The 27,432-nt window shown below is 54.4% G+C and overlaps 9 protein-coding genes across 9 annotated transcripts; 6 read left to right on the forward strand and 3 right to left on the reverse strand.

Annotated features, from left to right (window-relative positions):
• Nucleotides 1-468: 468 nt before the first annotated feature.
• On the forward strand, nucleotides 469-3,101 carry GCG54_00013401 (Beta-adaptin-like protein B; the record flags this gene model as incomplete). The annotated part of the gene is made up of 5 exons (XM_045413255.1): nucleotides 469-503; nucleotides 781-1,026; nucleotides 1,076-1,151; nucleotides 1,205-1,569; nucleotides 1,625-3,101. 5 exons carry the CDS (start codon nucleotides 469-471, stop codon nucleotides 3,099-3,101), a joined length of 2,199 nt encoding a protein of 732 aa, XP_045262451.1.
• A 4,412-nt stretch (nucleotides 3,102-7,513) lies between these two features.
• GCG54_00013402 (uncharacterized protein) lies at nucleotides 7,514-8,337 on the forward strand (the record flags this gene model as incomplete). Its single annotated transcript, XM_045413256.1, has 2 exons — nucleotides 7,514-8,120; nucleotides 8,183-8,337. The coding sequence occupies 2 exons, from the start codon at nucleotides 7,514-7,516 to the stop codon at nucleotides 8,335-8,337; spliced, it is 762 nt and encodes a 253-aa protein (XP_045262452.1).
• A 589-nt stretch (nucleotides 8,338-8,926) lies between these two features.
• Nucleotides 8,927-9,435, reverse strand: GCG54_00013403 (putative proteasome maturation factor ump1; the record flags this gene model as incomplete). The annotated part of the gene is made up of 2 exons (XM_045413257.1): nucleotides 8,927-9,364; nucleotides 9,430-9,435. 2 exons carry the CDS (start codon nucleotides 9,433-9,435, stop codon nucleotides 8,927-8,929), a joined length of 444 nt encoding a protein of 147 aa, XP_045262453.1.
• Nucleotides 9,436-10,029: 594 nt separating this feature from the next.
• Nucleotides 10,030-11,997, forward strand: GCG54_00013404 (putative ABC transporter ATP-binding protein; the record flags this gene model as incomplete). The annotated part of the gene is made up of 1 exon (XM_045413258.1): nucleotides 10,030-11,997. The coding sequence occupies one exon, from the start codon at nucleotides 10,030-10,032 to the stop codon at nucleotides 11,995-11,997; it is 1,968 nt and encodes a 655-aa protein (XP_045262454.1).
• A 1,105-nt stretch (nucleotides 11,998-13,102) lies between these two features.
• GCG54_00013405 (Chitin synthase 2) lies at nucleotides 13,103-16,813 on the forward strand (the record flags this gene model as incomplete). The annotated part of the gene is made up of 2 exons (XM_045413259.1): nucleotides 13,103-15,518; nucleotides 15,570-16,813. The coding sequence occupies 2 exons, from the start codon at nucleotides 13,103-13,105 to the stop codon at nucleotides 16,811-16,813; spliced, it is 3,660 nt and encodes a 1,219-aa protein (XP_045262455.1).
• Nucleotides 16,814-19,788: 2,975 nt separating this feature from the next.
• Nucleotides 19,789-21,588, reverse strand: GCG54_00013406 (uncharacterized protein; the record flags this gene model as incomplete). The annotated part of the gene is made up of 4 exons (XM_045413260.1): nucleotides 19,789-20,147; nucleotides 20,202-20,867; nucleotides 20,926-21,139; nucleotides 21,295-21,588. 4 exons carry the CDS (start codon nucleotides 21,586-21,588, stop codon nucleotides 19,789-19,791), a joined length of 1,533 nt encoding a protein of 510 aa, XP_045262456.1.
• A 39-nt stretch (nucleotides 21,589-21,627) lies between these two features.
• On the reverse strand, nucleotides 21,628-22,171 carry GCG54_00013407 (uncharacterized protein; the record flags this gene model as incomplete). Its single annotated transcript, XM_045413261.1, has 3 exons — nucleotides 21,628-21,714; nucleotides 21,821-22,046; nucleotides 22,113-22,171. Coding segments are annotated over 3 exons (372 nt in total), but the record flags the coding sequence as incomplete, so codon positions are not given.
• Nucleotides 22,172-22,858: 687 nt separating this feature from the next.
• On the forward strand, nucleotides 22,859-23,300 carry GCG54_00013408 (uncharacterized protein; the record flags this gene model as incomplete). Its single annotated transcript, XM_045413262.1, has 2 exons — nucleotides 22,859-23,149; nucleotides 23,199-23,300. The coding sequence occupies 2 exons, from the start codon at nucleotides 22,859-22,861 to the stop codon at nucleotides 23,298-23,300; spliced, it is 393 nt and encodes a 130-aa protein (XP_045262458.1).
• Nucleotides 23,301-24,873: 1,573 nt separating this feature from the next.
• Nucleotides 24,874-26,713, forward strand: GCG54_00013409 (Thiol-specific monooxygenase; the record flags this gene model as incomplete). The annotated part of the gene is made up of 5 exons (XM_045413263.1): nucleotides 24,874-24,928; nucleotides 25,048-25,135; nucleotides 25,197-25,358; nucleotides 25,426-25,723; nucleotides 25,772-26,713. 5 exons carry the CDS (start codon nucleotides 24,874-24,876, stop codon nucleotides 26,711-26,713), a joined length of 1,545 nt encoding a protein of 514 aa, XP_045262459.1.
• Nucleotides 26,714-27,432: the final 719 nt, after the last annotated feature.

A 27,432-nucleotide genomic window follows, 5' to 3' on the forward strand; every position in this document is an offset into this window, starting at 1 on the left:
TCGAGGAGATCCGGCCGGCATCTGGCATCGAGACGAGAGAAGGACTATCGCAGCAAACACACCCTTCGATTGGCCGCGAATCGAAAACCCCCCGGCCCCAACGACGCATGTGACATCCCTCACTTCTGCACCTGCGCCCCCTCCCACCATTCCAAGACACTCTCGAGTTCAGGAAAGCTGCAGCCTTCCGCCAACTTTTGCGACCCTCTTACCAATTGGGTGGCTTAATCTTAGGCCCACGGGGGAAGCAAACAGCGTCAACGATACCTACCCATCCTCTGCCGACTTTTGTACAGCTGGGCGTGAGGGGTCTGTGGTGTTATCGCCCACCACCACCACCACCACCCGATCGAAGCACACGCCGGCAAAGCTTGTTGGAGGCCCGTCTGGAGGGGAACTACTGTCTAAGATTCGCACTACATACTACCACACCGACCACCGCCAGGTCTCATATAGGAGGGCGTCATCATGTCGGCCGCTCAGGGTGGAGGTGACTCCAAGTTGTTTGCCAGGGTAAGCTCTAGCTTCTGCCTCTCTTGTCTAGCACACTCTTTGCTGGGTGCGCCCGTCTGTTGTCGTGTGATACCTGCATGTATTGCATCTGAACCCCTGTCATGATTTTGAAGAACTCGAGGTCTTGGTTCTGAAAGCCTACATCATCTCTCCTCTCCCCCATACCCTATTCTTCTGCACCCCGTGGCTTTGAGCTGCCTCGCAACCATCACAGAGCCTCTTTCCCTGGCCCATGTTTGCCTGAATGCTTGCATATGCGCCGCCCAGCATGTTCATGGCCTATGTGCCCCCGCCGCCTTACATCTCCAGACAGCTGACAACCTCGAAGGGCAAGGTAGCCGAGCTGCGGCTCGAGCTGAACAGCGGCGGCAAGAAGGACAAGAACAATGCGAACAAGAAGATCGCCCTCAAGAAGATTGTCGCCAACATGACCATGAGCAACAATGACATGGTCGCGTTGTTCCCCGACATCATCGGCTGCATGCATATCCAAAGTCTGGAAATCAAGAAGATGTATGCCTCATGTCTGCGCTGTTATGGGGCTCGTTCTGACAAACTCCAGGTGCTTCTTGTTTTTGGTAAACTATGCCAGGATGCGACCCGAGATTGCAGTCCAGGCGATCCCAGTGCTGGAGCAGGTAGGTTGTCATGCTGCCATGTTGCGCAAGAAGACATGACTGACAGTGCCCAGGATATGGAAGACCACAACCCTCTCGTGAGAGCGCTCGCACTCCGAACGATGTCCTACATTCACGTCCGCGAATTTGTCGAAGCGACTGTTCCAGTGGTTAAGCACATGCTGAAGGATGCCGACCCATACGTGAGGAAGACGGCAGCGTTTTGCGTCGCGAAGCTGTACGACCACGACCGACGAATGGTTGAGGGTTCCGATTTGATCGACAGATTGAATACCCTGCTTAGAGATGACAACCCTACGGTGGTTGCTAGCGCTTTGGCGTCTTTGATGGACATCTGGGAGCGCAGCGATGCGATCAAGCTTACCATCGACTACAGCAACGCCTCAAAAATGGTGGCCATCCTAGCGGACTGCTCTGAGTAGGTTGACATTCAAAGCGCGATGTCAAGATTAAGTGCTGACACAAACGTTCAGATGGGGCCAGACGTACATCCTCGAGGCGCTCATGTCATACGTGCCGCAAGATGGAAACGAAGCTCTTCTCCTGGCGGAGCGTATAACACCACGCCTATCACACTCCAACTCTGCGGTCGTTTTAACGTGTATCCGTGTCGTTTTGTATCTCATGAACTACATCGCCGACCAGAGACACAACGCGGCGCTTTGCAAAAAGCTTTCACCGCCCCTGGTGACTCTTCTCGCAAAGGGGCCTGAAGTGCAATACCTGGCCTTGAGGAATGCTCTCCTGATCCTGCAGCGCCGGCCCGAGGTCTTGCGCAACGATATCCGCGTCTTCTTCTGCAAATACAACGACCCCATCTACGTCAAGGTCACGAAGCTGGAGCTCATTTTCATGTTGGCCAACGAGAACAACATTGACGAGGTGCTCACCGAGCTGCGAGAGTACGCCACGGAGATTGATGTGCACTTTGTGCGCAAAGCCGTGCGAGCCATAGGAAAGCTCGCCATCAAGATCGAACCGGCAGCAAGGCAGTGTATCAACCTGCTCTTGGAGCTGGTCGCGACCAAGGTTACGTACATTGTGCAGGAGGCCACGGTCGTTATTAGAAACATCTTCCGCAAGTACCCCAACCAGTACGAGTCCATCATCGGCACCCTGTGTGAGCACCTCGACTCTCTCGACGAGCCGGAGGCCAAGGCCGCCATGGTCTGGGTCATTGGCCAGTACGCGGACAGGATAGAGAACAGCGATGCCCTCTTGGAGGACTTTCTGTACTCGTTCGCCGAGGAGCCCGTGGAGGTCCAGCTGGCGCTGCTCACCGCCACCGTCAAGCTCTTCATCCAGAGGCCGACGAAGGGCGCGGAGCTGGTCCCGAAGGTGCTGAAGTGGGCCACGGAGGAGACGGACAACCCCGACCTCCGCGACCGCGCGTACATGTACTGGCGCCTCCTGTCTACCGACATCAACGCGGCCAAGAAGATCGTCATGGGCGAGAAGCCCGCCATCACGGCCGAGTCGGAGCGCCTCGACCCCGCGACGCTCGAGGAGATGTGCCTCAACGTCGGCACGCTCGCCACCGTCTACCTCAAGCCCGTGCAGACCGTCTTCCGCTCCGCCCGCCCGCGCAAGCTCATCGACTCGCCCGCGCTGCAGAAGCACCTCCTCCCGACGTCGATCGAGAACCAGAAGAGCCTCAGCATGCTCGGTATGGGCGGCCAGGCGCAGGACATCAACATGCACAGCCAGCACGTCAACAACAACGCTGCGGGCGGCGTCGATGCCAACGGCAACCTCGCCCAGGCCGTCAGCGACGCGGACGCCTACTTTTCCAGCATCGGCCCGCAGCAGATGGCGGCGATGCGTATCGACCAGGGCGACGCGTTCGGGGACACGTCGGGCTACGAGACGGGGTACGTGGTCAACCAGCACGCGCCGCAACAGATTGTGCAGCCGGCGCAAGGAGGCAACGGGGACCTGCTTGTGCTGTGAGAGCAAAGGGGTAGTAGTAGGTAGTGGTTTTGACGGGGGTTGCTGAGCGGACGAGCGTAATGCGTGGGAAGCTTCTGTACGTAGATTACATTTGATATCCTCGTCGGTAATGGCAGAGACTCTATTCTTGGATTTATTCGACTTTCACTTTCTCACTTCAACATCACGATGAGGGGGAGTCTGAGTAGCTCAACTACGGTGTCACCATGGGCTTGGACTGCTATATTTTACAGACTGCCTGATTTCGCGGGGTAGTTGGTCCCTTGCAAGGTTCGCGATTGCAGATTAGTGCCATCACGCCCTCAAAGGAAGTTCAGACAAAGGAAAAAACGCAAAGATGTCTTGAAAGCGGGCGTACGGGAGGTTTGTTGCTTTTGTTAGAGTGGCGGGATCGCGGGAAGTCTATTCGAATAGGTCCAAGAGTTTTAGGGACCTAGATCTTAGTCTCGAGCCAAATAGAGGGGGGGGAAGGGTTCCGGTTTGGAAGAGGGGCGGAATTTGGGGCGACGTCTCCAGACGGCGCAGCTGGTACAGTTCAGTTGAAGGGGCACCGGTCTTCAGGGTGATTTACAGATGGATAGTCTTGGACACCCTGATTGTCTTACTAAGATCATGAGTGAGGGCAGATGTTGTAAGTATGCTGGGCTTGGCGTTTTCGCAATCGGGTGGGGGAGAAAGGTGGACTCCCCCGCGATTTAGCGAGGGAACCAGTAACGTGGAGAGGGCGCCGAGGGAGGGGAGGGATCGGTGGTGCTTCTCGGCTTTGTGGTGGTCTGGGGTAGGAATGTTTTTGGGGGGGTTTTGAGGCACAGGTGTGAGACTGGGGTTGTGGAGTTTGTAGTGCGCGCGGTCTGTGGGGGATTCAATTCGTCTTACAGGTTCCCCGATTACAGGTTCCCTCGATGGGGTACCTGACGGGCGGTATCTCGAAGAAGCAGGCGACTCGAGGTAGGGTATCGGGGATGACAGCGTCCATTTCTTGCTGCCGTTCCGCACTTCAGTTAAAGGCAGGTCGGTGAGTGACAACGAGGACGAGGCGATTGGCGGGCTGGGCGACTAGCTCGAGAAACGGGCTGGAATTCGGGCGCCCTTTCCGTTGGAGCCGTGGATGGAGCTAGTCCCAGTGTCCGGGCGGTTGAAGGAAGCAGAGGTCTTGGACCGGCATCTTGTTGGCGGCTGGATGCGTTTAGGTCTAAGATCGTGGCTTTGGGCTGTGTCTTGCCCTCTTTTGACATTTTGATTCTTTTGGAGTGTGGGGTTCTGCGATGGTCGGCTCAGCTCGCAGTGTTCTCGACTCTGCTACGGTGTGTATTGTTTGCTGCTGCTGCTGCTGCTGCTGCTGCTTGACATTCTGCGGCTGTTCTGTGACTTGGATCAGGTCGAATCCTTCAAGTCCTTCGTTATGCCGTACACACCGGAGGTTGCCGATGTTGAGGCTATGAACTGATGAGAGCAGCAGTAGGCCGAAAGGATAGAGACTCCAGAGCCGCAGGGGAGCTCGAGCCTGCGGCTTCTATTTCTGCAGATGTCGTGAGGAACATGGGGCTTGAGCGTGGGATTCCTTCCCGTCCTGCGTAGATCAAGCGAATGAGCCTCCGTGCTGCGGTGTAAGGTGGTGAGGGTTGAGTATGAGTTTGGTCGTTCCTGGACTTGTCCCATGTTCAGAAACAGAGACAGAGACGGCGCACTGGCGTTGACGGCGAGAAAAAGAAGCATAGCGGTGACGCCTCAGGGCCAGTCTGCTGCGAGTTTCTTTCGAGCGTCTGAGTACAGTACCGAGCTGTGTTTCCCACACGCGTATGGAGGACGACTGAAACAACTCGTGTCGTTTTTCCTGGCCCACGTTTCCAGCGTGCCCGATTGCATCTGGATACGGGATGGACGCCGGGGGAGGATTTGGGATGCCCAGACACTTGGCCAGGGTGGTGAAGCTGGATGTTCCCTGGACAATAAGAGAACCGACGGGGGCACGGCCTGACCTGAAGGGTGCCGGTGAACAAGTACGTACCCTGCTTGATGAGCGAGCGAGTGCGGTGTCGTGCCTGGCTGAGCGATTGAGGCAATTCCGTCGAGGCTGGCTGGACTGGCATTGACGCCGCGGATGAGTTGCCCGCGCTTCGTGCCGTGTTTTCCATTTGATCCTTCCCTCATTCGACCTGCTTCCTGCCTTCCACTGAGAGGCAGCTGGGCTGACCTCAGAGTGCATCATACAGTGCGTGCGCTGGAAGTGTGTCATGTCGAGAGAGATAGCGGCCCTTCTGATGGCGGGGGCTAGCCGCGACCGCCCGGTGTTGGTGCTTGCCAAAATCCGATAGCGCCCCCTACCCCACCAGCCCAAGCCGCTAGACTAGAGCAGGCCTAGCGGGTGAAATACAGTGCGACTGCCCCATGAGTTTTCGGTTTTCGCACCTCGCATCTCGGCTGCAAGACGTGCTGTGGAAGCACCCGATCCGATAGGGAAAGGGGACGATGGGACAGCATCTGGAGTCTGGAGAAGGAGGGGGATTGATGGGGGAGGAGCAGAGCTGGGTGGATCCTTCTCTTGAGAGTTGAGGCCCCAGTGAGGTGCTTCACTCACTCCCACAGTGACTTCCACTCTCAGCCGAGTGGAGTGCTGCAGCAGATGGAAGCAAGCAGGCCCCTTCCCGCTGTTCCTTCAGAAGCCAGAATATTGGTTCATACCTGGAGCCCAGCGTGTGCCTGAAAGTGGGCAGTGGCTTTCTGCTTCTTCGAAAAAAGACAATTGCCTTCAAAGGAGTCGCCGCCATCCTGGACCCTGCGTCTGCAATGGAGGACCGTTTCTCGATGCAAACCGAGGAAGAATAGGGGAACAGCAGCAGTAGCACCATTACTGCACCCATCACCGGCCTCGTTTCTCAGCAACCCAGCCTGCCAGCCCCTTGAACGCTGGCTGCATCATTGTCTCATTGCCATAAATCAGCTGGGCCACTCATCTCGTTTGTTGACACAAAAAGGGCAACGGCAGCGTGTACTAGAACCGACGCTGCTGTACTTTGCAGAGGACCGAGTGACCGACATTTGGATTTTCGACACTGGACAGAGACCGAAGCCCGTGATTCTGGCTTGACATCCTCAACGCTTGACCGATCGTTGGCCGCTTCGCTGCCGGCTTCCGCCGCAACCGCCGACCGATATCCTGCCTGTGTCTTCTAGGGACACCATCTGCTAGGTAGGTAGGCTGGTTGTCAAGCTGGACCTACAAGACGAAACAGGCTGCACGACTCGAAGACGCCGTGCCTGCGCCGTAATCCGATCTGCCCGGGAATTCAACGGGAAGACAAGCCGCACCACCGCCTGCTTCTCATCACGGCATCACCCTGTCTCGTGTCTTGGGCTTGCCTTACCGCCATGTTGGCTGGGGCACCTTGGAGTGAAGCAGAAAGGTACAAGGCGCATAATCAACACCCGCAGTGCTACCAGAGCCACGCGGCGGCGTCTCTGTTTCCATGTTCGTGTCCAGCGAGCCAAATGATGTGATGCAATTCAGAATAGGGAAATCAGGAATTAAACAGACGACGCTGGAGGGGACGGTGTCAGTGACAGAGGCGAGCAAGGAAGGAATAGCGATTGCAGGTACCATCCTACTACCCGGGAAGGGTGGCACGTAGTCAGCATAACCGTATCTGAGTTGTCGGGTACCTTTCTTTACTGGAGCATGAGGTTCGCCTCCCAGGTTCCCTCCCCTCATAAACTGACGGGACCTGACCTGACCCAGCACAACGGACTTATTGCCGAACGGCTGCCCGCCCCTCTGGGCACCGCACTGCACCGCACCGGCACCCGACCCTCCTACACTGTGACCTGAACCTGACGGTAGTGAGGTGCTGCTCCCAGTCCACTCCAGTCCCAGCCTGTGAGGTCCGCCAACCCAGCCCAGCCAGCCCAGCCAGCCCAGCCCAGGGCGCCCAGCAGACAGCGCCCAGCCCGTCCGTCAACCTCCCGTCTCCAACAATCCGACCCCCATAACATCCCGTCCTTCCTTTTTCCCACATTGCTGGATGGTAGGAACTTGACTTGGGTCCGCCTTCCGCTTCACAAACCCCCATCCTGGCAACTGGCAACCGACTGGTAGTAGTAGCACCTTCCAATCCGTCTCACTCGACGACATCTCTACCAATTTCCTACCTCACCTCACCTCAATCCTCGCCGACATTCCCGACCGCAACCCCCGTCGCGCCTCCCGCATGAATTGAGCAATTGCGTCGCCTCTTCCCCCATCGCCGCTTTGCCGCTCCTCACCACCGCCGCAGCCGCCGTCGCCTGTCGCCCGTCGCCCGTCGCCGTCGGTCTGCCCCAGCACCAACGAGGCCGCGGTCCCGTCCCCCTTTGCAAGACACGACGCCCTGCTTTTCGACCCCTAAAAAACACCGCCATCGACATCAACTTCAGTAATGTCCGATACCAAACCATCCGATACCGCCAACATGACTGGAGGACAAGCAACCCCCAAGGACGGCGACGCCTCTCTGGCCCAGCCCAAGGACGCCGTCCCCATGACGAACCTGTCAACAGACGATGCCGCCGCAAACACACCCAAGGCCGCCGCCGCCTCATCACACCCAGAATCCAACACCGCGACGGGAGCCGATGATTCAATCGAACCCTCGGCCAAGGGGAAGGAGAAGGAATCCGGCAACACAGCGCAGCCTGCGGCCCAGAGCCAAGACGACTCCTTGGCAATTGGTCCCTCGGTCGATGACGTCCAGCCCATCACCGTCTCACCAACCGATGGCCCCGTCTGCAACATCACGCTACTGTTAACAACCGGCGCGAGACACCCCTACAAGTTGGACGAGAAGTACTTGACAAAGAGGAACGTTAATGTTCCCGGATTGACGGAGGCTGGGAAGAAAGATCCTTTCAGCATCAGCGTGTACACCCTTAAGGAGCTGATACTGCGGGAGTGGCGTGATGAGTGGGATCCAAAACCGGCCAGCCCGAGCAGCATACGGTTGATCCATTTCGGAAAGCTGCTGGATGACAAGGACCAGCTCAAGCGTAAGTAAACCACGATACCCTACATGCAGCAGTGGTTTCCCTCATACTGACTCATCCCGCAGAGTACCACTTCAGCGCTGAGGCGGCAAACGTCGTCCACATGACGGTTCGGCCCGCCGACATCGTCGAAGAGGAGGAGCCCAAGGGAGGCAGCAAGTCAGCCTCGGGCGGCAGCCGCAACCGCGAAGGAGGCAGCGGGTGCTGTGTAATCTTATGATCGAAACGGCCTCTCGACCACGGTGTTTTCTTCAGCATTCTCTACATCTTCAAAGATCCATTCCTTAATCGACACGGAAGAATGACATGCATGGGAAGAAGGCGGATGGAAAGGGGGTTGGTTCGGTTTCGATACTGCATGCATTTTCAGATGTGCCCCGGGCCGGCTGGTCTCGAGGCTCTCGGGTTTGGGTGTTTCAGGGTCTCTTCTTTTTTTTTTACTACTTTTCTTCTCTCTTCTTGAGTGCGTGTCCACCCATCGACACTACCCCTCTCATCCCGAGCGTATTACAAAGAGCGAAGAAGAAACGGGGGGAAACAGGAGTTGGCGTATCCATAGCTTGTATTTTTTGACTGTTCTGTCTGCTCTCACGCCCGTCCATGGGTGGTTCTGTCCATAGGATATTAGAACGAACGTATTCGGTTCCCTTCCATCCCTGGGCTGCTCTAGCAAACTCCTTCTATGATATTGGGGTAGTGTAAAATCTCCCCAGCCGGGGGTTCATTGCGCGTGTGTCGTAATGTTACAGTCAATCCAGCTCCCTTCTGCTCCGTTTCCTCACGAAAGTCTTTCCGTCCCCAACCATCCTTCAGATCTTGAGCTTCCTCTCCATCTCATCGTGCATGCCGACGATGCCGACGCTCTCGTCGCCCGTGTAGACGTCCTCCCACGTGATGCTGGCGTCCTTGCCGCGGAGGATCTCCTCGTGGACGGAGGCTTGCTGGCCGCCGAGGGCGACGGGGCGCCACTCGCCGTTCTGCGTGATCTTGAGCTCCATCTGGCGGCGGATGGGCTCGGCGGCGCCAAAGGTGCGGCGGAGCGTCTCCATGCGCATGGACTCCTGAGTGGCCTCCCAGTTCTTGAGGCGGGCCTCGAGGGGGTGGGCGGAGGAGGGGACATTGTTGCGGGAGTCGAGGGCGGACTGGCCGACGCCTGCGCGGAGGGTGTCGTGGACGCCCGGGGCCGAGGGGGCGGCGGCGCCGGCGGCGTAGGTTGTGGGTTGGTTTGCGGCGGGGACGATTCGCATCTGGAAGGGGGGTTTATGGTTGGTTATCAGGAATTGGAAGAGTGAGAGAGGCATGGAGTACTTACCGACATCTTGACTGGATTTGGAGGGGGAGGTGATGGAGGTTGTGTGTGTATGTGTGTGTATGGGAGGTGGTTGATGCGGCTGTGATGAAGGGCGTTGGTTGGGATGCTGGGAGCTTGCGCCTACGTGATGTGCCTGGAGCTGTCCGCCTGCCGTTGCTGCTTTGGTACTGCTGGCCGCTGCCGTCGTTACTTCCCCGGTCGGATTTGCTTAGATAATAGCGACACGTGACTTCCAGGCTGAAATGCAGGCGCGGCAGGAAGCTGGTAGAGTGCACTGGCCACCCCTGCCTGCTCTCTTCCCCCGGCCCCGGGCGAGCTGTGGAGGAAGGTGGGAAGGTACCCGCGTGGTGGGGTGCGATGACGGTCGAGCTTTCACCGAGATCGCAGCGAAGCTGTGTCCGCTCCATTAATTACGTACCCGCGAAATAAGAAAAAGTCCGGGGAAAGCTGCGACGTCAACTCCCCTCCCCTGAGACTTTTCGACGCAAGAGGGAGACCATGTGGAGAGGTCGTCCTCGATTTACAGACTGAGAGTTTTCACAAGAGCAATTGACTGTGCTATAGCGGCCAATTGGGTGACACAATTTTTGAAATTTCACAATGAGGTTACCACCGCGCTCGTCGGCGCCGATATTGCGCATCGCCAACGGCACGTTCTACCGACGACACCCGAACGCGCAGACAACGCACCCGAACCCCTCACTATTCGATGAGCTGAGCTTCGAGATCCCCTCCACGACGGCGGCGGGCACGAAGAAGAAGCACTGGTGCATCGTGGGGCCGTCGCTGTCGGGCAAGACGACGCTGCTGCAGGTCCTGCGGGGCCAGCACCTCGCGATCCCGCCGAGCTCGCGGTCGTACCCGTACCTGTCGAGCGAGGACGTGCCCGCGCGGCTGCGGACGGCCAGCAAGGCGATACAGTACGTCGGCTTCGACGGCGAGCAGGGCGGCGGGCTTGGGGGGCCGACGACGAGCGCTTATTTGGCCGCGCGGTACGAGTCGCGGAGAGAGAACACGGACTTCAGCCTGCGGGACTTTTTGCTGGGTAACTTTGAACAGAACACGCTGGAGCGGGAGCTGAGGCAGCAGGGGGAGGGGGGGCTCCCGCAGGGACTGTTGGAGAGGGTTGTGAAGGACCTGAGGCTGGAGCAGCTGCTCGATTTGCCCGTTGCGTTTCTGAGTAACGGGCAGGGGAGGCGGGCGAGGATTGCGAGGGCGCTGTTGACGACGCCGGAGGTGCTGTTGCTGGATGAGCCGTTCATGGGGCTTGACCCGCCTACCGTGGCGAGTTTGAGTCCGCTGCTGGAGGGGCTGGCGGAGAGGGAGAGCCCGAGGCTTGTGTTGAGCGTGAGGCCGCAGGACCCTATCCCTGATTGGATTACACATTTGGTGTATTTGAGGACTGATTGCCAGATTGGGTCCATGGGGGAGAAGGATATCGTGCTTGAGGGGTTGAGAAAGTACATCAGAGGTGTATGGAAGGGTGGGTTGACGGAGGATGAGAAACTGCCTGTGCATTCACTTATTGAGATGGGAAGAACGCTGACTGCCAAGGGCGTCGTTGGCGATGGGCTGGTTGGGGCAGAGGAGAAGAAGGGCCATGGCGCTGGACCCGTTGTCACTGAAGAGGGCGTTTCTAAGAAGGTTGGAGAGCCATTAGTCGAGATGGATGGGTGCCAGGTTAGGTACGGGAGCAAGATTGCCCTCGGAAACTGGTCTCAGGATACAGAATCCGGGGTCAAGGACGGTTTGGTTTGGACAGTGAGACGAGGCGAGAGATGGGGTGTCTTTGGGCCAAACGGTTCTGGAAAGACCACCATCGTCTCTCTTCTCTGCTCCGACCACCCGCAGACGTACTCCCTCCCCATCAAACTATTCGGCCGCAGCAGACTCCCTGAGCCAGGCTCGGGACAGAGGCCACTCACGTTCTGGGACATTCAGTCACGCATCGGTCACTCGAGCCCGGAGGTTCACCAGCACATGCCCCGCAGCTTAACGGTGCGACAGGTGCTGGAGAACGCGTGGGCAGACACCTTCAAGGCGATGCCTAAGCTCGACGACGCGGCAAAGGGCAAAGTTGAAGCATCGCTCCGCTGGTTCGCTGCCGAACTGAACCCCGAATACCACAACACCACGGGAGATAGCCTGGCCTGGGCGGACAACTTCCTCTTCGGCGGCCTGTCATTCAGCGCGCAGCGCATCGCCCTCCTGCTCCGCGCGGTAATCAAGAACCCTGACGTGGTGGTACTCGACGAGGCGTTCAGCGGCATGGACGACGCCGTGCGGGACAAGTGCATGCTGTTCCTGGCCAAGGGCGAGGAGAAGACGTACAGCGGGGAGAAGATCGTCGACAGCGAGGCTGCCAAGGCCGGGGAGGTGAGGGTCCGGGGCCTCTCGGACCAGCAGGCGTTGATCTGCATCAGTCACATCAAGGAGGAGGTTCCGGATTGCGTGCGGGAGTGGATCTGTCTGCCCGAGGCGAACGAGGGGCTGCCGGCTAGGTTTGGACGGTTCGACGGGCCTCTGAGGACGGATGAGAAGCGTTGGAGGGCGCTCTGGGGTGTTTAGATTAAGAGACAGAAGAGTGGATCAACATGATGGAGAGAACAGATTAGCTGGAGGCGGAGAGTTGTTTACATACATGCTTAGACGAATGGGCGGGGAGACGGATACACAGAAGATCTGTCGTGCTGCATACGACATCTGCGGTGCGTCACGCAAGACGAGAGGAGCAGGACCAAAAAAGAAACAGTCCAAGGCATGGGGTCATGTTGTGTTTTCTGCGAGCAATGGCCACGTTGCGCCCCAGGTGAGAGTTGACAGGTGCGGTGCAGGGCGGAGCATCGTCAAAGGACATGGGAAACACTACCTACACTAAGGTATGGACGGCATCACGGATGAGCCAGGTGCCCAGCTCGATCTGTTTACTTCGTACTTTGAGCCACTCGGCCCAGCGTTGGATGGCCGTTTTAGGCGACGGGGCCCAGCGACGCCCACATGGGCGCTAACCGCCGCTGAGTGTAGGTGCTCTGAGCCCAGTGCATCAGCGGGCAGCCCCCATGCAGTGTCCCGCTTTTCTGCGCCCACCGAGCCAGGAACACCGCGAATCACGGCCGGGTTGCTGTGCCAACGCGATCAAACTCCCCGATCCGCCCTGTTGCCCCTCGACAACTCACGGATGCGCTGGAGGCGTCCCATAGGTACCAGCCAGACGCCAGACTCCATCCCTCCCACGAGGTCTTGCTCCCCCCCAGCTTTTTCCTGCACGTCTTTTCTGCCAGGTGGAATTCCCAGCTGCCTGCCTCTTATCATCTCACTCCATTCCCATTTTGCGGGAAAACGAAAGACGAAAGAAAGAAGCCAACTAGCTCATTTTTTGCATTCATCCGGACGTTTGTTGGCGACTCCTCTCACCGACCAGCATCGTCATCGAGACCGACTTACACGACGACCAATTGACCCCACGAACGCCGAGAATCTGCGCCCGGCGAACTCACCCACGACTGAACGCCAGACTCACTCAAGACCTCCTCCGCGGCGCCCGTTCTCGTTGTGAGAGAAGAAAATCAATTTCACCGGCCAAACCGAGAAGGAAGACCAGCTTCATTCTCATTCCTGAGACAGACGAGACCTTCACCCCAGTAACTGGGCGGCGCCGACCAGAACAGGCACCATGGCCCCAAACCGACCGCCCGACTACAGCCTGCCGTCCTACGATGACCGCGACGACGACGGCACTCCCACCGGGAGCTCCAGGAATCCCGCCGCCATTCGACTCTTGACTCAAGTGGAAGAACCAGACAGTCGATCAACGTATGTAGCTTCCAGCGCTCAAGTCCAGAACCCCTCAGCTTCTGCCTCTTTTCCTTCGTCATCGTCTTCTTCTCTTCAGCAGGACCACAAGACGCCTGAGTCGTCGCCCAGCCTCTTTCCACGCCCGCTTTCGCTGCGCAGGAAGAAGTCGGACGGGGCTGACCCGGTGATCTCTACGCCTGAGCACATTGCGACATTGAGGCAGCAGGAGGAGGCGCAACCTCCCCCGGAGCCCATTCACCCGCCGACAGTGAGGAGCGTGAATGTCGTCGACTTTGGTGAAGCTCAATCCGCCCCTCTGACCCCCAAGCCGGCGCGCGCTGCTACTGTCAAGCTACAGAAGAAGCGAAAGTCCGCGCAGATGAGGGACGCTGAGTTCCGGGACAGTCTCCCGACCATACCAGAAGGACCATCGCCTCGGAGGCAGGCAATGCGCAAATCTTCAAGTGCTCCTGTTGCTCCTTTGTCAGACGACTCTCACGAAAGCACAAACTCCAGCACAGGCAGAGGCTCACACGCAGAAAACAGTATTAGGCCTGAATCCTCCCGGCGGTCTTACGCGGCCTCCTTCATGTCCGACCGCTCATCCATCCGGGACCCGCCCCGCATGCCGCCGCCCACCGACTCGACATACGTGCCCTTCCAGGGCCGCGACTACGCCCGCGAGTATGAGCGCACTTACCAGCAGGAGTACGAGAACGACTACGCCTACGAGTACCAGGCCGGCCGCCAGTCCCCGACGAGAACGTACAGCCCCTCCCGGCTTTCCTCCGAATTCACCAGACCGCCTCCTTCCGGCATCTACGAACCCAGCGACCTTAATGGCAGCCCGCGACCCGGAACCCCGTCTTCGAGATACGGCGGAAGCCCGAGACGTCCTCTCCCGCCCGCGCCCTTGTTCTCGACCGGCGGAAACCGCAACTCGGCCGCCTTCGCAGACGACGCGACTGTCTCGATTCCCCTGCACGACTCTGACGACGTTTTCGGCCCCGAGACTGACATCAGCGAGAGCCACCCCATGAGAGAATCGTACCTCTCCCAGGACCAAGTCACCCTTAGTGAGGAGGATGAGGTCGAGACCGACCTCAGCGAGAAGGTCGAGCACTACGGACCCGCCCCCGACGGCCACCAGGAGCGCAGAGGCGTGCGCGCCCCGCAGATGTCGAGGAAGGAGGTCCAGCTCATCAACGGAGAGCTCGTTCTGGAGTGCAAGATTCCGACGATTCTCTACAGCTTCCTGCCGCGCCGCGACGAGGTCGAGTTCACCCACATGCGCTACACGGCCGTCACCTGCGACCCCGACGACTTTGTCGAGCGCGGGTACAAGCTGCGCCAGTGCATCGGCAAGACGGCCCGTGAGACGGAGCTCTTCATCTGCGTTACCATGTACAACGAGAACGAGTTCGACTTCACGAGAACCATGTACGCTGTCATGAAAAACATTTCGCACTTTTGCTCGCGCAACCGCTCGCGTACCTGGGGCGACCAGGGGTGGCAGAAGATCGTCGTCTGCATCGTCTCCGACGGACGCGGATCGATCCATCCGCGCACGCTCGACGCCCTCGCTGCCATGGGTGTCTACCAGCACGGCATCGCCAAGAACTTCGTCAACCAGAAGGCCGTGCAGGCCCACGTGTACGAGTACACGACGCAGGTATCGCTCGACTCGGATCTCAAGTTCAAGGGCGCCGAGAAGGGAATCGTGCCCTGCCAGCTGATCTTCTGTCTCAAGGAGAAGAACCAGAGAAAGCTGAACTCGCATCGTTGGTTCTTCAACGCCTTTGGAAAGGCGCTCAACCCAAACGTCTGCATCTTGCTCGACGTCGGTACCAGGCCGGGCGGCACATCGCTGTACCATCTCTGGAAGGCCTTCGACAACGACTCCAACGTTGCGGGTGCCTGTGGTGAGATTAAGGCTATGAAGGGAAAGTTCGGATCGAACCTGTTGAACCCCTTGGTGGCTTCGCAAAACTTTGAGTACAAGATGTCTAACATCCTGGATAAGCCTTTGGAGTCTATCTTTGGGTATATCACTGTGTTGCCCGGTGCACTTAGTGCGTACCGTTATCATGCTTTGCAGAACGACGAGACGGGACATGGCCCTCTCAGCCAGTACTTCAAGGGAGAGACGCTGCACGGCCAGCATGCAGATGTGTTCACGGCCAACATGTACCTTGCTGAAGATCGTATCCTCTGCTGGGAGCTTGTCGCTAAACGGGGTGAGAGCTGGGTGTTGAAGTATGTGAAGGGCTGCCACGGTGAGACGGACGTGCCAGGTAAGAAGTTCCCCTTGCGCTATTAATCGACCATGACTAACACACTCATAGACACTGTTCCTGAGTTCATCTCGCAGAGACGTCGTTGGCTGAACGGAGCCTTCTTCGCTGCCGTCTACTCCCTCGTCCACTTCAAGCAGATCTGGTCCACCGACCACACCTTCGCCCGCAAGGTCCTCCTCCACATCGAATTCGTCTACCAGTTCCTGCAGCTCATGTTCACCTACTTCTCCCTGGCAAACTTCTACCTCACCTTCTACTTCGTCGCCGGCGGTCTAGCCGACCCGACAGTAGACCCCTTCGGTCACAACATTGGTCTCTACATCTTCACCTTCCTCCGGTACACCTGCGTGCTGCTCATCTGCGCACAATTCATCCTCTCCCTCGGCAACCGTCCGCAAGGCGCCAAGAAACTGTACATGTTCAGCATGATCGCCTACAGCGTCATCATGATCTACACGACCTTCGCCACGATCTTCATCGTCGTCCGGCAGTTCAAGGAGAAGGACAACCCGAACATCCACCTCGGCCAGAACGTCTTCACAAACCTCATCGTCTCGACCCTCTCCACCGTCGGCCTCTACTTCATCATGTCCTTCCTCTACCTCGACCCCTGGCACATGTTCACCTCCGCGGGCCAGTACTTCATGCTCCTGCCCGCCTACATCTGCACCCTCCAGGTCTACGCCTTCTGCAACACCCACGACGTCACCTGGGGCACCAAGGGCGACAACGTCATGAAGACGGACCTCGGCGGCGCCGTCGGCAAGGGCAACAGCGTCGAGCTCGAGATGCCCTCGGAGCAGCTCGACATTGACTCGGGCTACGACGAGGCGCTGCGCAACCTCCGCGACCGCGTCGAGGTCCCCGCCAAGTCTCTCTCGGAAGCCCAAATGCAGGAGGACTACTACAAGAGCGTGCGCACGTACATGGTGCTCTCGTGGCTCATCGCCAACGCCATCCTCGCCATGGCCGTCTCCGAGGCCTACAGCGAGCGCGGCATCGGCGACAACTTTTACTTGGCGTTCATCCTGTGGGCCGTCGCTGTGCTCGCCGTCTTCCGCGCGCTCGGCAGCGGCACGTACGCCGTGCTCAACCTCGTCAGCATCATCGTGCACAGCGAGGGCCGCCTGAGTCTCAAGATGCCCAAGTGGATGGGCGGCTTCGGCGAGAAGGTCAGCGAGAAGATGAGCAGCCTGTCGAGCAGCGTCGGGGGCAGCAGTGTGGGCGGGAGCAGGCTGAGCGGGACGAGGTTGAGCGGGACCAGCCGCTTTACGAACCCTTTCCGTCGTTGAGGCGGGTTTCCCTTTCCCCGCTTGCTTCACCACACACCTTCTTCTCAAAGGAGGTCACGACTCGACGAAACGAAATATGTGTCTTGCAGCCTTGGCGTTTTACGGTTTTCCCATTCCTCCCCCTACCCCCATTTCCTCGACCCTTTTCTTTTGGAAGAATGAAGGACTGCAAGAGAGGTAAGTTACTTGTTTGGGCAGGATACTTGTGTTTTGTGTGTTGCTTTTTGAAGAACGCAGTTATTGATATCAGATGGGCATGATTGGGAAAGATTGATGCGGTCAGACAAACGCTTTTGTAATGATGGAGCGAGAGATGATGGAAAACGCATTTGTGTTGAATGTTGATTGTTGTCTTGTGGACTTGTGCGAAAGAGACGTACAAGACCTTTGGTGTAAATAGATAAAAACGTGATGGGATGCCATCCATCATTGGGACCTATCCTAAGGGAGGGTCTTTGATTTTGATTTTTGCAATTGAGTGATATACCCCGGTACCTTTCTCTCTCATAAGACCCTGAACTTGGATGCAATGTGATGTGTATCAAGGATGCTTCATTTCCAATTCTTGCTTGATGTTAACAACTTATATACACCCAAAACAAAACCGCGGAACTAGCCTCCAGCACTGGTATGCTTGGCTTAAGTGTTGTTCGGCTAACAAAATCAGTGCCCTTGGTTTCATTGCTATGTGTGCCCTAATTACGTCTCTCCCTGCGGTCCGAATATTCAATGTTGCTCCTCACTCCAGCCATACAGTAGTCTCCCAAAATGCTTTCCCTCATATATTCCCTCCTAAAAACCTGTTGCAAACGGTAGCGACGATTCCGACGAGTAACCCACCGTATCCGCTCAAAACCTTCCACGTTTGTCTACTGACATAATCTACCGGTCTGCTCACTGTCCGAATCGCCCAATATGTTATCGACAGTGGCTTCTTGATGAAACACCGCCAAGGTGAAGCAGAACAGTCCACAGAATCAACTATAGCCTGGTGCAGTACGCGACCTGGACACTTCTTCCCATATGTATCCCATGCCCGAAGGGCTCGCTTTTGTCTTGAAGTCGCTCCTCCTGGGACATTCCCGGAACGCATGAGAAAACGGGTAAAGTCGGCGTGTTGAGCTGCGGCTTTCTGCATGCCAGGTCTGAGTAACAGCTGAGCCATGGACTTTGATATGTCAGGCCATTCCTGAGTGGCTTGCTTTGTGAAGCGACCCTTCCGGATTGCGTTGTGGTGAAATCCTCGGAGAATATCAGCTGCTACGTTCGATATGTAGTCGAAGACTCTATCGGCCTCATAACTTGCTAGATGAACGACATCCTCTTCCTCCAAAAAGGGTAGGCGTATCTGTCTTCGCTTGAGCCGCGTGTTGTGAAAAAGACATCGTTCCTCCCATGCAATGTCTCTACCAGCGGACAACTTGAGAGGCTTTGTGTAAACATTCTCGAGCCACAAACGAGCCTGAGTCGCGTTTCCCGTCCCGGTATGCCACATTGATAGATATAGTGCAAGCTGGCCCAACTGACATTGAGACTCATTGGTGGGGTCGAAATACGCGTCTTCCTCGTCAGCGGGACATTCGACCTCGATTCTGAGTTCCCTCCTCCACCAGTTGCTATCATTTTCCTCGCAACAACACTCAAGCTTTCCGTCCTCAGTCTGATACTCATAAGCGTAACAATTCCTCGAAGGAGCGCGTGCTTCACGTTCCTCAGCCCACGAAATGGCCAGCTGGTGGGCACTGTACTCTCCAAATTCGTTCTTGGCCAGAGTCCCAAACTGCCTAGCCATATATGAAACGAGAGAGGGCCAAGACCTCAGACACCTAGACCTCTTCCAGTCCAAGAGGTGGATCATCATGTACGGCGTTGTCGTTTCCGCATTGTTTCCGATACGTCCGCTCAGCACTGCTGTTGAAAAGGGGTCCGTTGCGTCTTTCGTGTATATGATAGCTCCTGGCAGTCGTTTGATTTTCTGCCAGTTTATAAGAGGGCTCCAAGGTTCTTGGTTACAGAATATCATAGTCGCCAGAGTCCATGATACAACTGCACGGAACAACTCGTTCTTTTCCTTTGAATCGTGAAGATTTCCGTAGAGGCACGTTTCCACCAGATCGTGGCTGTCATTGAACTCCTCGACGCTGAAATCGGTCTCACCGCGCTCACCATAGACCCCTTCAAACAACCCCGTCATTTCCGTGTGGCAGACCTCCAGTATTAGACCATACCCAACTTGCAAGCCTGCCATAACGGGATGTTGGTGCACGGTGGCTTGACCGTGCCAGATGGAGAGCCAGGAATACAACCTATGGTCGAGATCTTCGTCTTTCTTATACAGTCCATGCGCTGCATAATCGAACAGCAGATCGAGTATGGCGTCGTTGTGAGTGGGGAGAAGTTTTGCAGCTTGGCAAATAATCCATATGGAGTCCGAGATCGAGTCTTCCCAGGTTAGTGGCCGTTTCAGACTATCCAGATCAATCCATTTCACAAGTAAACGGTGCATCCGGTCGGAATCTGTTGACTGCACTGGTTGTGAGCGAAACGTAGAAAGAAAACGTTTGATGTCGGTGATGTATGCCAAGGCACTATGTGCTTCCCGACTGTATGGGTAGAGATTGAAAATGTTGCCTTTCGTAACATCATACCAAACGAAGGAAAAATCAATATGGTCGTATGGAGAAGTACAGGGGTCTGTGCTGGTGTAGAGGGAGTACAAATGTGAAATATGGTCCAAGGGCCTGTTATGTGTGCGGTCATCCATGGCGTACGCGTGTATTATGGCCACTGATGTTTCTCTCATTACCTCTTGCTCATGGAGACTTAAACGAAGTCTTGACCACAAGTGGATCAATGGGTGTACGGAAATATCACTAGTACCGAAATTCCGTTGAAAAAAAGAGAATGACAGAAGGATTCCGAATGCCTCCTGGACTTGCATTTCTTGGTCACACCAAAAGGATCAACACTCCATTTCAGGTGATTGATGGATTGAGCTTACCAGAAAAGAAACCCCCATAAGCGAAAAGCTCATGAGAAATCCTTTGGGGTGCGAGATTGCCTGATATCAGCAGCATCGTGGCGGCTTCTGGCATTTTCTTCTGCACTGCGGCAAAAGAGATTTCCCATGTAGTAAGCACGGTGTCGTCTTTCATATCCCAATCTACCATCCGGGCCCTTCGGCTCAAGATATCTCTTGGATATTTTTCGTACAGATCGAGGTATGTTTTAAAGGGTATTCGACTGTGATGCATCGCTATGTAAGCTCCTGCTTGTGATATTGCGAGCGGTAAATGTGCAAGCCGTTGAATGATAGCCTCAGCGCTTCGATGTTCTAAGTCTCTGTAAGGTGGCTGATTTTGATACTATCGACAGCAACGTTACATACCTTCTGTCCCAGTCTCGGGATATGAGTTACTGCTTCGCATGAGAAGACCAAAACTTTCGTCGTGATTCATTAAGGGAACTTCAATTGAGTTCCAACTGACTGCCAAGTCTGATCTTCGGCTAGTGACGAGAACAGATCCCCATATAGTAGAAGGGAGAATTTCCTTTAAACTGACACTTTCAGGGTCATCGAGATTGTCGATTATGAGTAGCCACGATTTGTTTTCTTCGTATGCCAGCCACGCTAGGAAAGCCTCTTTCGCCCTTCCCAGATCCATATACTCTTTTAGAAAGCCAAATCGTGGACTGTCTGTTATTCCTCGAACTTTGTAATGCGATAGAATGTGGTTGACACACTCTTTAACACTCGTTTTGAATGTGTCCGGACGATGAGCATCGATCCAAAAGACCGATCCATAATGTTGCTGTTGCCTCCGGACATACTCGAGTGCGAGCTGTGTTTTGCCTATCCCTCCTGGGCCGTAAATGACGGCCACGCGAGTTTCCAGTTGATCTGGCTCCCGTCGGAGAAGGTGGTCCATGGACTCCAAAGTTTGATTTCTGCCAGTGAAATGGCGATTCCAAATATTCTTGAAGGTAACTCCTGTTTTAAACTCTTTGGGAATTTGTCCAATATTGCTGCTACTCTCATGCTGGATGTGATGTTCTGCTAAATGTGTCAGCCGCTGGTATGGATTTTAGTTGTGGTAGTTAAGGACACAGACCTCTTATGGAGCTCCAATTCTCCCAGTTTCTTATGATTCTTGCAGTCGCCTCCGTACAGTAAAGATGCAACATTGTGGCAACGTTCAAAAAGTTGTCATCTTTTGGTCCGGTAAACTTCACCATCGTGGAATGATCAGCATCCAGTGGAATGGCTTCCGCATTCGCCGCCCCAAATACAACAGCTGAAAACTCGGGTACGACCTGCGTTGGGTTCTGTCAGAATTTTCTTTAAGTGTTGCTAGAGGGTTAATGGTAATACAAGGGGCAGGGGAAATCTGTGCTTAGCCAACCAAACGTGTCAATCGGGATATAAAAGATCGACTTTGTCACCGGATTGGGAACCCAAACAGTGTTTTTCTATTACTCACCAGAAGTCGACCACGCAGTGGTATTGACATTGGGCGAGTTTCATAGTAAAATACTGTCTTGAATTCGTGACTGATGGCGTTGTACTGTCTTTGCAGATCAACGAGCCGATCCGAATTCCGCTTCAAATCTTGCAATGGCGTGTCGTTGGTGTTTGAAAACAAGGATAGGACTTTCGTGAGTATTTGGGCAAGATCGACCCCTTCTGCTCCTTGATGCGGCGTTCCAATGAAGAATACTGCGTGAGTTGATAGCTTGACTGACTTATGTTCCTCCAGATGAGCAGGCCCAGTCATGTGTGAATGAAGAAGGGCCTTAAATACATCAGTAAGCGGTCACTCGACTTTTATTCCATAGTGTTGTTTGCTCACATTCTTAAGGATTATACCGCCGAGACTATGGACAATGAAGATTATGGGTCGCTGCTTGGTCTTTGTTCACATACGTCAGTCTCAAACTCAAGATGCCGGGGCCGCGAAATGCTTTAGGGGGATCATGAAGTCATCTAAAAGCTTGACTGTAACTCACATTTGTTTGAATTCGCTCTGCAGTCAGAACCCTCACCAGTTCACGTCCGTGGACTGATACGTCAGTCAAGGGAACTTCGCCTCCTCTTGTATTAGAGTTATGGCTGTAAGAGTAAATGCGTGCCTTTGGTAGTTTGTTGGGAAGGAGATCTTGAAGCCAGAAAGTTCCGTTGTCAGCGGTCCAGGACCTTCTCCAGTGGCCATCAAGGCCATGGACAGCAACGATGCTGATTCACCGTTCGTCAGCATCGTAAATCAGAAATGTGGTCTTTTGAATCAGCCCAGGAACTTACTCTACCTCGGCATCTGGTGGATTGACCAGGAGATTGAGTCCGAGAGCTCCAGGATCCGACTTTTGAATGACAGAAAGTGCGGCAAAGCAGCAACCATAGAAAAGGAAAGCAAACTGTCGGGTTTCGTGCGTTAGACGGTAAACTTTTCCAATTTAAAATTCAATGAACTCGGCATTCACACACAAATGCGGTCATTTTGAAACGATTTCAAGCTCGAGGGGTTTCGTGAAGCCGATAATCATGATCAATATTAGTGTGTGGCGGATTGTAGCGCGTGAGGCTATGCGTCCCACGGGGAGAGGTTGCGAGTGGGCAAAAATGGGTTAGACAGGAAAGCATTCGCACTGCCTGCAAAATGCATTCCAACCAGATGGATTTCTATGGTTATATACTACGTGACATTGCGGCACAGACGTGCTAGTGCGCGGAGTGCTGGTCATCATTGGAAGTTGAATTGGTGTGTTGATCTCACTTATAATAGGTCGCCTTAGAGATGATCACCAATTTGGCCGCACAGGAATGTACAGTTCGCATTGCCTTAAATCGCCCGAAAAGACATCTGAGACGATTTAGGCAGCCGCATGGTCATCAGTGAGGACGCCCATTCTGGCCTCTTTCCTTGCCTCCCACCTCTGCTTGACTGCTCTCAACATCGTCGAAACAAACCGTAAAGGATTGTGTCGAGAATACTTTACCAAGCGGAATAATGTTTGTCGTAGCTCGATCCTATTCAAGCAGCAATCAAAATGTCATCAAATCCGCCACCTACGGAAAATATTGCCAAGGCGTCCAGAGTCAGCGTCACCCCAGTGCCAACACAGAACTCGAGTCAGATTAGCGATGAGCCTGAGAAGACCACCAAACATTACTCAAACGACGAGGGAACTGAGACTTCCGTCAAGGACTACCAGATATTCATCACCATTATGCTTACAATATCCATCTTCGGCGCATCCACATTTGCCATCATTGCCGGCCAAATGGAGGACCCAGCAGAACTTTGGAAGCCAAAGCAGCCACCATTCACCTTGCCTACAGTAAGAAGATTTCTCGCAGTAGCATGGCTGTGTTTTATCCTCACGATAGCTATTGCGGGCTACAGCTCGAGTCTGCTCACCATTCTACGTCAGCAAGCTCAAGAGGCCGATGATAAGTCCTGGCATCGAAACTGGGATAAGATTGGAATAGCAGCGTCAGCAATGATGCACTTATTTCTCGTTCTGGCTTTTCTGTTCTTGTCCTTGGGTCTAGTTGCGTATGTGGGGGCACTGGGATGGGTTGGGGTCGGGTTTTCCACGCTTGCTGGCGCTTTTGTGATCGGGTTATCCGTCTTTCAATGCCGGTAAGTTTCGCCAGGGGACTACAAATAATTTGATTCTGAACACTTACTATAAAAGGAGCCACCATCGCCATAGAAAGTCTCAGTGAACATATCTGCTCGTCAGTCGATACCATAGCACGTATGAGAGACTCAGGGCAGTATTTAAAGTCATTCGAACGCGATGAAGGAGGAGGGGCCTTGTTCTTTTACGGTTTTTATCCTTTAGAATACCTAGATGATTTCCAAAGCCTTGACGGGAGAATTTCTTTTTTTTTTATGCACAAGCAACTGTATAGATCTCCCAAATATCATGCTCGCTATCATGTGCTTGGGACGGTGGCAGCTCAGTCCTCAGAAACGAGTTTAGACTTCAGATGCAGGAAAGAAGACAGACTTGCATGAGAACCCCGTTTCCCGGAATTGATAGCGGCTTCTTGCATTTGATTAGAGTATGATTCCAGAACGCATCAACTTTCTTTGGATACTTTGGCTTAAGAGGTAGCTGTTCTGTTCGGTGTCATCGGTGCTCGCTGTTTGAACATAGGTGGAAACATGCGACTTGCAAGGTTTGTATCCGGTCATAAGCAGCACAAGTGCCAATAAGATATCGATCAAGGAAATGTGACTCTGGTAGGGAACTACAGCTCATGCTGCGGACTCAATGCTGATATTCCAATCATTCGGACAACGCGGAGAGACTGGAAGACTGTCCGCATTGGTGCAAAGGCGACATGCGAGATGTTCAGATTCACGTTAATTGAGCGGCTCTAGTTAAGCTCCACGGAGTGTGTAAGTACTATTCCACGCCGGTGCATCTCTGTTGCATAGGCCAAAGGGCGTCCAGCAGTCAGAGCCATCCATATGAAGGGTCGGGGTTGCCCGAAAATGGTGTCCAAAGCTCCCTACCGGACCGTCAAGTAATCCCGGCCGGCCTCGGCGATTCGGGCAGTTTCAGGCCCCCGCCCCCGCCCCCACTCATCGCCGGATACTGTCCTCCATTGACATCACGCCGGAACTCAGCTCAGCATCCTTTTTATCAAAGTCCTTCGAACTCAATTGAAAGTGTCATATGTCAAAGCTTCGCCTAGATATTTATGAAAACCCATTTTAAGACTCTCCGAAACCTTGAGCTTGCTTCTGCTTCTAGTCTGCAGAATATGCCGAAACTCATACCCGGCGCTCACGTGATGCAATCGATGGTGAAATCACGTCTGAGGATGGCGACAGATGGCGAATTGCACCCGACCAACCCAGTTCCCCCTCAAACCATCTGATAGATGACAAATGCGTATGATGCCACTCGGCGAGATGTCGTGTTTGACGGGGGAATGTTTCTCTATTTATTTCACTTGCATGTATTGTACATCTCAGGTCTGAGCTTCTACAGTACTGAACTCGTCCTTGTCTTAGCTTCTTGGTCTAAGCTTCTGTGGAATTAAGATGGGCGGCGAAAGGAAAATCAAGTCTGTGGCCATCATTGGCGCCGGCGCTGCGGGTAAGCCACGCCCAATGTTAGACGGAAGAAGTCATGCCACGACACGATCGTCAGTGCATTTGGCTTGGCGATCATGATTACGGTTACGGTAGAGCTGACTTGAACTTCGTCCAATATAGGTGCTGTCACAGCTGCTGCTTTCAAGGCAGAAGATTATTTTGAGAAGATTCGGGTGTACGAGCGAAGAGAATCTGCTGGTGGAACATGGTACTGTTCTTTCATTAACGCTGCTACCTGTGCAAACATAAGACTGACTGAACACGCAAAGGATATACGATCCGAACCCAGCCGAGCTCCCTCCACTTCAGCCGGGATTACTGCCTCCGGAACTAGACCCGGCGTTGGAGATCCCGGCTGAGCTTCCGCAAGTGAAGCCGCATAGCACCTCCCAGGAGAGGTACACGCAAACGCCGATTTACCACTCCCTAACGTGAGCCTCTCCCACTTTCCAGCTTGAGGAAATCTCCACGCTTTAATTCTGCTGACATGTTGATAAGTACCAATGTGCCAGACATCGCAATGTCTTTCTCCGATTCAAGATTCGCCTACGGACCTTTCGCACCACACTGGATCCCACGACAGTACATCGAAAACTACTTCTCGCAGCACAAGACGGATGATATTCTGGTGCTCAACACGACTGTCGAAGATGTCACAAGGATTGATGCCGTTGATCGGCCTGAGCAGTGGCGATTGACATTGCGGAGATTCGACCCGGCAAGGAATGTCGATGTGTGGTGGCAGGAGATTTTTGATGCCGTCGTCTTTGCGAATGGGCATTACTCTGTTCCCTACGTATGTTCAATCCCAAATCCAAAGTCACCACAGACTAAAACATTATAGGTCCCCCAAGTGAAGGGTCTCGAGGAGTACATCAAGAAATTCCCAGGCCGCGTTGTTCACTCGAAGATCTACCGTTCACCGCAACCCTACGCCGGCAAGAAGATTGTTGTAATCGGCAACTCAGCATCAGGTCATGATGTTACGGCTGAGCTTGTCGGGACGGCCGCAGAACCTGTGATCCAGTCTCGTCGGAGTAAGTCTCGCTGGGATGGTGATGAGCCACCCCCTGGTCAGGCTTGGAAGCCCGTCATCAGAGAGTTTCAACCCGACGGACGGATCGTATTCGAAGACGACACCTACTTGGACGATGTAGATCACGTTATCTACTGTACGGGCTATAAGGCTTCGTATCCGTTCTGGAACAGCAAGGAAAACAACAATCGGCCGCTGTACGATTACAAGAAAGGAAAGCTGGTCAAGATCTTCTGGCACACATTCTTCCAGGATTTCCAAACTTTGGGTATTGTCGGCATGCCCCGCGTTCTCACATTCAGAAGTTTCGAATACCAAGCCATCGCCCTGGCAAGATTATTTTCTGGAAGGAACTCTGTCGCACTACCGCCTCTCGAGGAGCAAGAACGCTGGGAAAGAGAAAGAGAAGAGACAGTCCGAAGGGAGGGCAGAAAGTTTCACGACATTCCATGGGAGACAGGCGAGACCTTCGAGTGGCTCACGGGTCTCTACAGGGTGGCGGGCCTGCCGACGCTCAGAGGTAAAGGGCGGGTGCCTCCTGTGCTTTCCGAAGATCTGATATGGGCGTTGGAGCATTTGAAGAAGTACCCCGAGCCGGGTAACGGAGATGATGAGGAGTCCAGGGGTCAGATGAACAACAGTAAACCAAAGCAAGTTGACGCATATCACCATGAGCGTCTCGATGGAGAGGCCAGAGGGCAGTGGTCGCTACCGGCGCGTCCTAAGAAGGATTTATTGAGCTTTATATAAATATCCTGAACCCGGAATAGACTGAAGGCAGAGTGAGAGAAGAGAAAGGCCACATAAGCCTCTCTTCATGGATGATTGAAGACAGATGGTCCTACTTATTGACCCACTTCCAATCGTGAAGCTTCTTGGCCCTTGAATTATAACAACTCTTGTCTTCGCACCAAGTGGAGTGCCGTAGTTCCTCATCTTGTGTGTAAGTACTAGGATCAATGCCCAGAATCCATCCGAAGCTCTCTTCAGTAAGGCCAGAGTGCGCGGCTGCAAACTTGAAGTCTGTGGTAATGTCCCAAGACCCCAACAAAACGACGTAGTCGTTTTCTTCTAGTCTCCATAGATATTTAAAACTGCAACGACCGCAAAATATTGAGTGTTGGTGTTTCCAGTCATCGTGCGCCATGAATCTGCCGATCAAATTTGTATCGTCTTTTGCATGACAAGCGCAGCAAAAATGGTGGGTATGATCTGACTGAGGTCCGCTTGGTGGATGCCAGTGACATTTGTTATCCATAACCGCCGGGTCTCTAAAACATGCACACCGATTTATGTTGAATGGCAACATAAAGACATCTTCGTCGGTGAAGCGTACGTGTGGGCAACACAAATCCCCATGGTCTCGTTGTAGCCTCTTCATACCTTGTCGAAGAAGGTCTTTGGTGACGACTTGAGTCGGCTGGAGTTGGCAGACTACAAGCTTCCACTCCAAGGTCATATTCATGGTC

The sequence above is a fragment of the Colletotrichum gloeosporioides genome (genome assembly GCF_011800055.1).
Source record: "Colletotrichum gloeosporioides strain Lc1 chromosome Unknown consensus_55, whole genome shotgun sequence".
Taxonomy (NCBI): domain Eukaryota; kingdom Fungi; phylum Ascomycota; class Sordariomycetes; order Glomerellales; family Glomerellaceae; genus Colletotrichum; species Colletotrichum gloeosporioides.